The sequence below is a fragment of the Eschrichtius robustus genome, chromosome 12, assembly GCF_028021215.1.
Source record: "Eschrichtius robustus isolate mEscRob2 chromosome 12, mEscRob2.pri, whole genome shotgun sequence".
NCBI lineage: Eukaryota > Metazoa > Chordata > Mammalia > Artiodactyla > Eschrichtiidae > Eschrichtius > Eschrichtius robustus.
In genome coordinates, this window is record NC_090835.1 from 49,921 (window position 1) to 63,320 (window position 13,400).

The following is a 13,400-nucleotide window of genomic DNA, read 5'->3' on the forward strand; positions in this document are numbered from 1 at the left end:
TAATAAAAAATACTATATTCACAAGATGAAAGAATCTCACGGACACAATGCTGAGCCATCAAGAGCAATAAAGCAGCAAGCATGGTACACGCACTCACCGACTTTGGAACTAGGCAAAGCTGGGCTGCGTTATTTAGGGATGCTTGCCCGGGCGTAAACTATGAGGACAAGTCACGGACACAAAATCAGGAGAACAGCTACCTCACGGTGGGGAGGAGGCTGGGACCAGGGAAGGGCACTCCTGGGTGTCCACTCATCATGTTCTGTTTCTTGATCTTTATGATTATTCTTTACATGTATATAACCTACTCCTTAATATGTACTTACAGCTTATTATTATTGTTTATTAAAAAGGGGGTCTCCCCAACAAAGTAGAAGGAGACCTGCTTCTCCCAGGGAAGAAAAGGAATAGTTTCTACCAGTGAAATCTCGATACCATGGCTGCTTCAACCATCAAGCCTGACAACAACTCCCGTGAGAGGGGCAGCGGGGCCGCGACACTCAGAAGGAGGCTCTGGGACCTCAGTCCTGGGTCACTGCCTCTGAGGAGCCCACGGCACCTGATCAAAGTTCTCAGTCATTCTGTGCATGACCCTTTTGCCTTGGTTGCTCTGGCACAGCTCGGCCGGCACCATCGCTGGGAGAGAAAGAAGAAACGTGCAGAAGAGGGAACCGGGCTTCAAGCTGACCCACCTCCTTCTACGGAGACGATGCCACAGTCCCTAAGAGAGGACAGCAAGGCCACGGAATCCAGCCTCTGTGCCTGAGGCCTGGCCACACTAGCGCCCCACGCTTCTGATGCCACAGGGAGAATTTCGCAAGGTGCCCTCAGACCACCTGGTTGGACACATGGGGCTTTCAGACACGCAGGTCCTGTCCGATCCCGCACCTCTGCTCTCACATTCTGGACGTGGGCCTGGAAGCCTCTAGGTTTTCGCTTTTGATAACATCTTTATTGACATTGAACTTCTATACCACACAGTTAGTTAACCCATTTTAAGTATTAAGCTCAGTGGTGTTTTGCATATTCACAGGGTTGTGCAGCTACCAGCACAATGCATTTGACAACATTTCCATCAACTCCCCAAAACCCCACTCTTCAGAGGTCACCCCTCATTTCCCACAGCCCCGGCACCCCAAGTCCACTTCCTGTCTCTGTGGGCTTGCCTGTTCTGGTTGCCTCACGTAAGTGGGATCCACTAATTGTCCTTTTGTGTCTGGCTTCTCTCACTGAGCATCATGTTTTCGAGGTTCATCTACATCATAGCCTGTGTCAGTGTTTCACTCCTTTTCCATGGCTGAGTCACCCCTACCCTCTCTGCTTTTAACTCTATAATTAATTGTGTCTCCCTGCCTACACCACACAGGGCTGATGAGACTTTCACCTTCCGTCATGCTTGGGGTGTAAGCTGAACTTCTAACCAACACCAAGCGGTCCTGCGCAGAGGCTGAAAGCCCAGCCCCACACGGTACACAGTCGCCCTGTGTGACCAGAGCCCAGGAGGAAGGGTGAGATGGGCCTGCCTGTTTACAGGACCAGCGTCCTACGGTGTCCTGTGAAACCAACTCGCTGGTCAGTCTCCTGTGAGAGCTGCTCCCCACCGTGCCAAGCGGGCAAGACACACTGGTCAGGGACCACGGTGCTGCCTTCAGTTCAGGCCCGCTCATGGTAACTGTCTAGTTGGAAAGTGCTGAGGCTCCAGGGGAGGGTCCTTCCTGCTTCTTCCAGCTTCTTGGGGCTCCAGACATCCCTGGGCTTATGGCTGCATCACCCCCACCTCTGCCTTCATTTTCATGTGGCTTCCCCTCTGTGTCTGTGTCCCGATTTCCCTCTTCTTATGAGGACACCAGCTGCTGGATTCAGGGCTCTCCCTAATCCAGCATGACCTCATCTTAACCACATCTGCAGAGACCCTGTTTCAGAAACAAGGCCTGATTCTGGGGTCAGAATGGATATAAATTTGGTGGGGGGGGACACTATTGAACCCACAGCAGTGGGTGAGGTGTTAGAGGATGGAGGGAACGAGAAGTGCCCACCGAACTGACAGGGCATCGTGAGCCCGAAAACCGAGGCAGGCAGCCGCTTTGGGACCTGACTGCTCAGACCTCTGCGTGACCTCTGCAGGCCGACCTCAGCGGGAGCATATTGTGTCAGGAGTCTCAGGCAGGACACATCCTCAGGGTTCGGGGAGGAACCCCAGGAGGCCTTGGAGGCCAATTCTGTTGGGGGAGGACGGAAGGGCTCAACTCCAGCCACCGTGGGGAAAGTGAGCAGGGCAGCGGGTGTCCCATGTGGACAGGGCGGTGTTATCAGCTCGCCTAAGAAAATAACGTTTCGCGGCTCCTGTGCGTTTGTAAAAATCACGTTTCTACCGTGAGGTGCTCAAGTAACTGGAGGTGCTCCGGTCTTACTCTGCAGCCGTGCCCGTGTTCCAGCAGCGAGCATGGACTGAGGGCAGCGCCGTCCACGTCACCTGGTAGGCCCCAGCCTCGGGCTGAGAGGAGTCAGGCCACAGGCCCCGGCGTCCAGGGCTGCGGTCAGTCACCAGTGCACGGCCACTGGCCCCCCGAGGCTGTTCACACTCGATGATAAAGCCGGCCAGCCCTCCCAGTGGATTCTGTCCTGCGCTGCTGGGGCCGCGTCTACACGTGGGCTGAGCCCTGGGTCCGCCTCTGGACCGTCCCGCTGTGGGGTCGTTCACGCCCTCCTTTACACTCCACGGTCCCCACATGGTCACCCGGGAACCACGTGGGCAAGCAGGCGGGGTCTTTCAGCAGAAATGCGAGTTCCCTGGGGTGTCAAGTTGTTGATGTGATGAACGATGGTTCTTTTTAATTGTGGTAAGATATATGTAACATAAAACTCACCATTTACCATTAAAGTAGACAACTCAGTGGCATTTATCACGTTCAAATGTTGTGCAAGCACTACCTCTATCTGGTTCCAAAGCATTCTCCTCCTTCCTGCAGGAGGCCTGGCGGCTCAGGGCACCCCTAAAATGTGCCTGAGAACCCCAACCTTTGTATCAACCACAAATGCACAATTCCACGTGTGCCGGGGAGAACCCAGCTGACACCAGAGGTCCCCAAACAGGGACATGTGCCCCCGTGTCCAGGGCGCAGGAGAGTGCACGGTTTGGAAGGGGTCACTTTGCAGCTGCCCCTGAAACTGGCCTGCCTGGGGCCCCTGCGTGCAGAGCAGCTCACACACAGAGGGACCCTGGTGCAGCCCCCTCTTTCTAGGACATTAGATCGTTAAGGCCCCGTAAATGCAAGACATCATAACTTGGCTACAGAGTACTGAGTATAGTTCTCTGTGCTTCTTGTTCACCCAAAACTCGGTCTCCAAAATTCAATTCAGCATTGGTGCACAGAGAACGGGTTTCGGGATCACAAGGGAAGATGTACAGTATCCATGTAAGAATGGATCATGTTGGAGATATTATTATAAACTCACCTTTCGTTTACTATGGATACAGACAGTTCCACACAGAAATCTTCATAATTAGGTGTGTATACTGTTGGGGAGGGGGACCTTTTTCCCTCTATCCCTCCTGAGTTCCTGTGGTTGGACTAATAATAAAATTGACACAAGACAGATCAACAGGAGAAAAAGAAACAAATTTAATTCCTGCACACGGAGGTCTCATAGAAATGGGACCCAAGAAGTAGTCAAAGCAGGCAAAAAAAAAAAAAAATGATCATTCCCGCAAGAAGATGGAAGGATGTCAAATAAACAAGACCCAAAGGAAAAGAATCAGTAGCCAAAGCAGGAATAAACTGAGCAACCAAAAACTGTAGTGCTGGATTATAACCAAGAGCTTAAAATACCTACTCAGGTGTCCACACTGGTAAAAATAAGTGATTGCATAGGTTTCTTTTTTAAAATCAGATTGAATAAAAATCTCCTATGCAGAAGAATCCAAGTATTTGATGCAGACACTCAGCCATCCATCAAGGAGGTGAAGATAACTCCCTTCTACAGAAGTGTGGGTTGCCCAAACTAAGTTCATCCAAGAGAAGCCACACAGTATGGACACGGGAAAAAAAGTAACTTCACTGTGGGAAAAGCTGACACATAATAACTTAGCCAGGAGTCCAAGTAAGATTAACAGTGATAAGTTGCCTTGATGCCTATTCCCTTAATATAAAGTGATGAGAAAGCACTTGACCTCTGTGATCTGCCTCCTGAAAACACGTAACCCCAGTCTAATCACAAGAAAAACACCAACCTGATCAGTCCTCCTCCACACTGTCAAGGTCATAGAAACAAGGTGAGTCTGAGAAACTTGTCAAAGCCCAGAAGAGACTAAACAAACATGACGACTACATGTCATGTGGTGCCCTGGATGGGATACTGGAACAGAAAAGGTAGAATAAAGGTAAACTGAATAAAATATGGATTTCCGTTAATAATAAAGTATCAGTATTTGTTCACTAAATGTGACAATTCTGTAGAATAAGAGAAACATATTGCAGCAAACTAAACATCTAGAGGAAATTGGTGATTTCTTAGTGAAAACACACATTGACAAAATGGACCCTAAAATAACAATATATAAGCAGTCCTATTTGTGACCCAGAGACCTCTTCCCTCCTACTGATTCTCCACTCAATGCGCTGGGGGCTCCCTTTCCTGGACAGGGAAGGAACAGGGACAGAGCTGTTTGGCAGCTCCTCTAAGATCTGACCCCACCCCGTGTCTTCATGGTCCCCACCCATCTCCACCCAACGAGGACACCCTGCCAGAGGGAGTCTCAGGACCTATCCAACAGCCACTATTTCCACCCACACTCTGTGCAATCCAGCCTTCACGCCTTATGACTCACTCAATACCATTCAGATATACCTACTTGCACCCTCACTGTGTGCATTTAAAAACCACTATTTACAGATGATGTGTGCAAATAACCAACTTCTCAGATACACTTCTTTTGCAAAATCCAATTTTTACTCTTTAGAAAGAAAACTTTTTAATTCAACATTCAATCCAGGCACACTCACTGTCTGCAATAAATACTCTTATGTATATTCATTCTTCTCCATCCAACAGACAATTCTTGCCCAATCACTCTGGGCTAATGAACCAGGTCTCACATACAGATGGACCATACAGAGGTGATCTCATAAATCACTCCAGAATGAAAATGGGGTTGATCCCACACCTCACCCAGAGTGAAGCTGGATTGACCACAGACCTCACATCAAGGTGGGACTGGGTTTATCCCACCTATCACCTGAAGGTGGAGCTGGAGCTGGTGCAACACCTCTCCCCAAGGTAGAACTGGGGTTCATCCCACACCTCAAGTCAAGGTGGAACTGGAGTTGATGCCACACCTCACCTCAGGTAAGACTGAGGTTTAACTCATCTCACCCCAAGTAGAACTCTGGCTGATCTCACATCTCGCCTCAGGTGGAACTGGGGTTGACTTCACACCTCAACTCAGGACGGTGCTGGGGTTGATGCAAAGCCTCACCTCCAAGGGAGCTGGAGTTAATCCCACACCTCACCACATGGCAGAGCTGTGGCTGATCCCACATCTCCCCTCAGGGTGGAATCTGGGTTGATTCGACACCTCACCTCAGGGAGAATTGGGTTGTTCCCACACCTCACTCAGTGGGGAGCTAGGGCTGATTGCACATCTCATATCAGTGTGGAACTGGGGTTGATGCCACATGTCAAATTGGGTGCAGCTGGGGTGGATCCTACATCTCATATCAGGGGAGAAATGGGGTGGATTCCGTACCTCACCTCACAGAGAGAGGGGACTGAACCCACACCTCACCTCAAGGTGGAAAGGGAGTTGATCCCACACCTCACCTGAGGTTGGAGCTGAAGATGATCCTCCGCATCAGCTCAGGTAGAACAGTGCTTAATCTCACAACTCACATCAGGAAGAACTGGGGTCAATCCCACATCTCACCTAGATATAACTGGGGTTGTTCTCACACCTCAACTCCATGGGGACTAGGGTTGATCCCACATCTCACCTCAGGTTGGAACTGGATTTGACGCCACACGTCACCTCCGGATCGAATTGTAGTTGATCCCACACCACACCTCAGGGTTGAAGTGGGGTTAATCCCACACCTCACCTCAAGCAGAACAGGGGTTCATCCCACACCTCCATCCAGGGTGGAGCTTGTGTGGATCCCACACCTGAACTCAGGTTCAAGCTGGGCTGCTTCCACACCTCACCACGGTGAAAGGCTGTGGCTGATCCCACACCTCAAGTTAGGGTGGAACAGCCTTCGACCCAACACCTCACCTCAGGATGGAGCTGCAGGTGGTCCCCCACCTCACCCTAGGGTGGAACTTGAGTTGATTCCATGCCTTACCTCAGGTGGAACTGGGGTCGATGCCCCACTTTTCCTCTGAATGGAGCTGGAGTTAATGCCACACCTCACCACACAGTGGTGCTGTGGCCGATCCCACCCCTCACCTCAGTGTGGAGCTGGGGTTGATCCCACCCCTCACCCCACTGTGGAGCTAGGGTTTATCCCCACCTCACCTCACGGTGGAACTGGGTTGGATCCTACACCTCACCTCAGGCTGGAGCTAGAGATGATCCTCCACATCACCTCAGGTAGAACAGGGTTTAATCTCACCACACTCATCTCACGTAGAACTAGGGTTATTCTCACACCTCAACTCCATGGGGACTCAGTTTGATCCCACATCTCATCTCAGGGTGGAGTTCCAGTTAATCCCACACCTCACCTCAGGTGGAAACGGAACTGATCCCACAGCTCACCTCAGGTGGAAACGGAACTGATCCCACAGCTCACCTCAGGTGGAAACGGAACTGATCCCACAGCTCACCTCAGGTGGAAACGGAACTGATCCCACAGCTCACCTCAGGTGGAAACGGAACTGATCCCACAGCTCACCTCAGGTGGAAACGGAACTGATCCCACAGCTCACCTCAGGTGGAAACGGAACTGATCCCACAGCTCACCTCAGGTGGAAACGGAACTGATCCCACAGCTCACCTCAGGTGGAAACGGAACTGATCCCACACCTCACCTCCGGTGGAAACGGAACTGATCCCACACCTCACCTCAGGTGGAAACGGAATTGATCCCACAGCTCACCTCAGGTTGGAGCTAAGGTTTATCCCACATTTCACAACAGGGTAGAGGTAGGGTTGATCCCAAGTCTCACCTCAAGCTGGAACCGGGGTTGATCTCACATCTCATCTCAGCTGGTTCTGGGGTTGATCCCACCCTCACCCCACTGTGGGGCTGGGTTTTGTCCCCACCTCACCTCAGGAAGGAGCTCTCTGTCTCAGCAGCTAATTGAACTCACATACAAAATGGGCTGCTCTCTCATTATCTGCTGATTTAAATGACGACTGAGGGGAGACTGACATTTTGCCATAGCGTCTGCCTCCTGAGACAGGCCTCGAGGTACCAGAGCGACACAGCTTTTATTTCGCGCGAGGCTGAGGGGCAGCGCGGGAGCGGGGGGCACGGCGCCAGCCCCGCCGCACCCTGTCGCGCCAGCGCCGCCGCCTCTGCTGCTCCTTAGCCGGCAGGCGGCCGGGCGCTACGTGAAGAAGAACAGCTGCTCCCACGTGCCCTTGACCGCCAGCTCGGGCGCGGACTCCTCCTTGCTCTTCAGGGCGGGCGGCCGCGAGCGGCACACCAGCCTCCTGCCCCTCTGTGCGGAGGGCGACGCCGTGAGCCTGCGCCGCGACCTCCGAGCCCGGGGCCCGTGCCAGCCCCCCTGGTCACGCGCGGCCACTCGCGCTCAGCGGGCGGGCCGGGGCCGCTGTGAGCGCTCGGGGAGGAAGTCTACCCAGCCTGGGCCGGGCCTGCCCCCCGGGATGACAAGGGGGGACCCTGGAAAGTCGGCGGAAACGCCAGGCTGGAGGGCCCGTGTCTCCTGCCGCAAGGATCGCGGGAGACCCCGCAGTGTCCTCATGTGTGCTGGGGGCGTGTTCAGGCTCAGGCCTGCTTTAGGGACCACACATCCTGACGCCAGGGCCCGAGGCCACAGGCTGCTCCAGCCCATCTGCTGTGGCGGAGGACGCAGCGGCTGGGGGGCCTTGCTGAGGGGTGACGACCCTGGCCTGCGGCCTGGCTGGAACTAGGTGGGACCCGGGGCGGGGGCTGAGCTGTGGGCGCCAGCGCTCTGGGCGGAGGGCCCGCAGCCGGGCGGGGCTGGGAGGGCACCCGGAGGAAGCAGGTCCGGAGGGGCAGCTGGGGCGGCGGGCCCGGAACGGGAGAACTTGCTCCGCCCTGACCCCGCTCTGCGGGCCCATCTCCCGCCCCCCCCCCAGGACCTCAGCAAGAGCATCTGCAAAAGGGGGCGAGCCAGGGGGGGCTGCAGCCATCACCCCTCCCAGGCCCCCGCGCCTCCTCAGGGCCACCTTGCCCACCTTCCTCTTGACCTCGGCCTGGGCCCGAGCCTGGGCCCGCTGCAGACGCTCCTCCTGCAGTTGCTTCTGCAGCTTTAGCTGCTCCTCCCGGAGTCTGGGTGGCAGCAAGAGAGGGATTCATCACTAGAGGCCCAGGGAAGGCCACCGAGTCACCAGCTCCCTCCCATACGGCCCTCAGGCCACAGCCCTCCATCTTCGGAGAAAACTGCCCACTCCCCCCACCTCCCTGCCAGGGGTCAGGGCCTGGCTTCTGACCCTTGTTCCTCGCGGGTCGCGGCTCTGGGCTCATCCCCCCGGGAGACCCGACTTCCTAGCTCCTCGTCCCTGGTCACAGATCCCCCCGCCCATCGCCACCCTTGAAGGCCCAGGCCCCAGCAGGCTCTAGGGTCCCGTGTCCTCCTCTGTACTTGTGGCCGGCAAACTTTTGTCCAGTGCCTGCTCAAGCAGGGTCCAGGGACACACGGGAAGAGCCCTTGTGCATGTGGCAGAGACAGGGCTGTTTGCAGGTGACTGTGTCTCGGGGCTCTGCTAGGACCGAGTGAGCCAGGTGGCCACGGACTGGCCTGCACCCCACTGGGCCTGTGGGGAGCTCCACGGGCCTCCCTTCGGAGCCGGGCATCCCCTGCTGACCTCGGCTCCCCTCAGCTGCTCCCAAGCCGGCCCCTTCCCCCTCCACCGCCCCCCAACCCTGGGCTCTGGCAGTGCAGCCCCTCCCCCTCCGGTCCAGCCAGCAAAGCGCCTGTCACCGTCCCTTGTCCTCGGAGGGGAGGCCAGCTGGCCGCACCCTCACTTTGGCTCCCAGGCCCCTGATGCCACCACACGCCCCCAAGAGGGACTTTCTCCATCGGGCTGAGTGTGCTGCCCCGTCTGGGCCCCCAGATGCCCCCAGACGCCCCCAGACCCTGGCTCCGCTCCCTCAGCATGCAGCACCAGGTCCTGCCCCTGGTTCGGGAGCTCCGCGGGCAGGGCCCGCCCAGAGCCAGGGCAGCAGTGTGAGGGTCCCTGCGGGGACAGCTGCGGGACCTGCGGGACCTCACCTCAGACGGCGCTCCTTCTCCTTGGCTTTCTCGGCCTGCTCGAGCCTCGCCTGGGGCACCCGCTCCAGGTTCTCGAGCAGCTCGTCCAGCTGGCGCTCGATGGCGGCCAGCATCTTCACAGTGCCCAGGCTGGACTCCTGCTGGCTGCCGACACAGTGCCGGTACACGTCCAGCACCTTGCGGGTCAGACTCTCCAGCAGCTTGTCCTGCGAGGCGGGAGGCCCCCTCCAGTGTGGCCACGCGGGCCTGGGCCGGCCCCGAGCCACAGCCGGCCAGACCTCTCACTGCGGCTTGGTTGACCTCCCAGGGCCCTGCCCGCCAGGCAGTGGGGCTCGGGAAGCGGGGGGGAGGGGGCAGAAATGGACGCCTGGACTTCTCTTGGCCAGAGTGCCTGACCCCTTGGCCCTCTTGTGGTCAGCCAGATCCTGAGTCCCGGCACCTACTGGGGCTCATGCCTGGGCCTCGGGGTGCCCACTGAGGCCCAGTCCCCTATTCCAGGAGCCCTCCTTGTTCTGCCCCCACGCTGACCTCAGCTTCCCCAGGACCACGTTCTGTGACCTGCTTTCTGTGTAGCCCTGGGCAGGCGGACTCCCCTCTCTCAGCCTGTCCTGGCATTCAGAAAACTCAACACCCCTGTCCCACGGGGTGGTTACAAGAGAAACAGCAGGCACAGGCCAGGCCCAGGGCACAGCCAGCGCCCACTAGTCTGCAGGAGGCGCGGACGCCTGGCCTGCTCTCGGGGCATCCCATGCGCCTGGCCCGGTGCCTGGCGCACAGTAGGCATTCAACAGGAATTTGAATGAACTAGGAAGCCAGGTCCACACCCTGGGCGCCGGGCATGCTGTCAGGAGGGGTGTGCCCGGTCCCGGTCCCAGGACACATCCCTGGCCTCTGTGCCCTCAAAATTCCCTCACCCTCCCAGCCTAGCTGGGGATGTGCCTGCCTTCCTCCTGGCAGGGTCACTTCCAGACACACTGTGTGTGTTTAAGAAGCTGATGTAGTCATTGAAGGAAGCAAGGGATAGAGGAGGTGTGTCGGGGAGCTGCCTGTCACGGGGTGTGAATACATGGCTGGCTCCGGACTGGGGCCAGCGGCCTTGTCCAGTGGCACCCCTGGGTCAGGCCCAGAGCCTGGACAGTGGCAAGGGGCCATGGCAGCCCTGGAGCACCACGCCCCCGGGGCCTCGCTCTCCCACTGTCCGAGCTCTGGGCACTGGGCCCCCTCCCAGCAGGTGCCCATGAATGCCCCCACCCTCCCACCCTGGCCTGTGGCCACGTGCCCTTTGCCCACCACCGCCCACGGGCAGCCCTCTGTCCATCCAGGGGCCCTACCTCCTGATCACCCTTGTACTCGCCAAAATGGAAGATGCGGGCTTTGAGCTCCAGCTCCGCGGCTATCTCCTCCTCCTTGGCGATGGACATCATCAGCGCGGCGATCCACTGCTTCAGCTGGCTGACCTCCCGGTCCCTGCATGGGGGACCAGCACCTCTCTGAGCCTGCTGGCCTCTGCCGCATGCTGAGGGCTGGGTGAGGCCCAGGGTCAGAGGCGCTGGCGAGATGCAGGAGGAAAAGGTAAGATCTTTAACAATCCACACTAAAAAAAATGAAAACAAAAACCAGCCTTATTGAGGTGTATAATTCACCATAAAATTATTTTCAAGTGTACAATTCGGTTGTTTTTAGTAGAGTTGCAAAGGTGCACAACCATCACCATAATCTAATTTTAGAACATTTTCACCACCTGGAGAGAAACCCAGGCGGTCACTCCCACTCTTCCGTCTCCCGTACTTTGTCTCCTGGATATCTCATTAACATGGAGCCACACAAAATTTGTCCCTTTGTGTCTGGCTCTTTCATTCAGCATAATGTTTTCAGGTCTGTCCGTGTTGTAGCGCGTATCAGAGCTTCATTCCTTTCTGTGACCACTGTGGTCCATTTATGACTGCAATAGTGCATTGTGTGGAGAGACCACACTTTGCTGATGGATTCATTCATCACTGGACATCTGGGTAGTTTCCACCTTTTGGCTCTTGGGAATAATGCTGCTATGGACATTGACAGGACAGGGCTTTGTGAGGACATGTTTTCAATTCTCTTAGGAATAGGATAGCAACAATCAACTTTTACATGAAATAATATATTAAAATTTTTTTTTAATCTTTCACAATCATGGCAGACACTGACCGTTGTATGTTGGGGTTTCTGGAGCAGGAATCCTGGCTCTTAGGGCTGTCGAGGGGCCATCCCACATGGGCAGCTGCATGCAAGTCCCGGCCAGAGTGAGCAGCGCATTGGCCACTCAGCCAGCAGTGCCGGGAGGCCTAGAGGTGCCCCTTTCCCCTACAGTGATTTTGTGGCTCTGCCCATTGGTTGATGGAACATACTGACATTTTCTCGTTTATAGGCCAAGTGCCATGGGCTGCTGCTCGTTTGCCCACTGGGGGCCACCGGTCTGTCACATGCACCGCCACAGGGCTACGGGCCTCAGTCTCCCGGTGCCCCCCCAGGCTGCAGCCCCATGGCTGTGGGGCTGAGGCCAGAAGCCTGAGCATGAGGGATCCTGACCCGGTCTGGCCAGCTCTCCTGGGCTCTCAGAGGCGGATGGCCTGAGAGGCCACACGCAGCTCACACATACCCTCCCCGCGGGCCCTTGTGGGGTGCACGCAGGTTGCCCGGGACAATAACAGAGGCCGGGCCCCCCCCCGCAACCCTGAGTGCCCACCACAAGGGCGGGTGTGTTTGGGGTCAGGGATGCATCTCCTAAGGGTACAAGATTGCACTCGGTTCTAGCCTGTTTTGTAAAGCTTCCTCTACGTCCAGTGCCTGGACCCATGAGTGACCCTGCAGCCGGCACGTCTGTTACATGGACCAGGTTGGGGGCCGGGGGATAATTTTGTTGTTCTGTTTCTTCTCCAGGTAATTGGGATAAAAAGGTACCTTTTCCCCACTAGTTCTCTTTAAATGTCAAATTGTTGGGTCACAGGCTTTTTTCTCTTCCACCAGATCCCACTGGGAAAGGAGAAAAGACTCAGGAAATGCAGGGCATGAGGGCCACACTGCTCAGCGTCGGTCCTCTCAGACCAGCGTGCACATCACCAGCACATCTGTCAGAAACGCAGGGTCCAGGCCCCACCCAGGACCTGCCCAACTAGAGACTTCACTTAACAAGATCCCCGGGAACCCTCCTACAGTGTGGGCAGGAATGCAAGCTGCTGCGGCCACTGTGCAGAACAGCATGGAGGATCCTCAGAAAGCTAAAAACAGAGCTACCATGTGACCCAGCAATCCCACTCCTGGGCATATATCCAGACAAAAGTCTAATCCAAAGAGATATATGCACCCCCACGTTCACAGCAGCACTAGTCACAATAGCCAAGACATGGAAACAACCTAAGTGTCCACTGACAGACGAATGGATAAAGAAGATGTGGTGCATATATACAATAGAATACTACTCGGCCATAAAAAAGAATGTAACAGGACTTCCCTGGCAGTTCAGTGGTTAAGACTCCATGCTTCCAATGCAGGGGGCAGGGGTTCAATCCCTGGTCGGGGAACTAAGATCCCACATGCCACAGGGTGCGGCCAAAAAGTAAAAAAAAAAAAAAAAAAAAAGAATGAAATAATGCCATTTGCAGCAACATGGATGCAACTAGAGATTATCTCACAAAGTGAAGTAAGTCAGAAAGAGAAAGACAAATATATGACATCATTTATATGTGCAATCTAAAATATGCCACAAATGATCCTATCTTCGAAACAGAAACAGGCTACAGACAGAGATAAAAGACTTGTGCTTGTCAAGAGGGAGGAGGTTGAGGGAGAGGTGGAGTGGGAGTGTGGGGTTAGCAGATCTAAGCTACTATATACAGAATGGATACACAACAAGGTCCTGCTGTAGAGCACAGGGAACTATGTTCAGTATCCTGTGATAAACCATAATGGAAAGAAATATTTTTAAAAATACATATATATATAT

General features: G+C 55.2%; 1 protein-coding gene across 1 annotated transcript in view; it reads right to left on the minus strand.

Annotated features, from left to right (window-relative positions):
• Positions 1-7,506: 7,506 nt before the first annotated feature.
• The window catches only part of CFAP100 (cilia and flagella associated protein 100), a 48,707-nt gene continuing 42,813 nt past the window's right edge, over positions 7,507-13,400 (minus strand). Inside the window, 4 exon segments of the mRNA XM_068558456.1 lie at positions 7,507-7,663; positions 8,385-8,478; positions 9,422-9,627; positions 10,753-10,888. Of these exon segments, the coding sequence (XP_068414557.1) occupies positions 7,550-7,663; positions 8,385-8,478; positions 9,422-9,627; positions 10,753-10,888 (550 nt within the window). The 3' untranslated portion in view covers positions 7,507-7,549.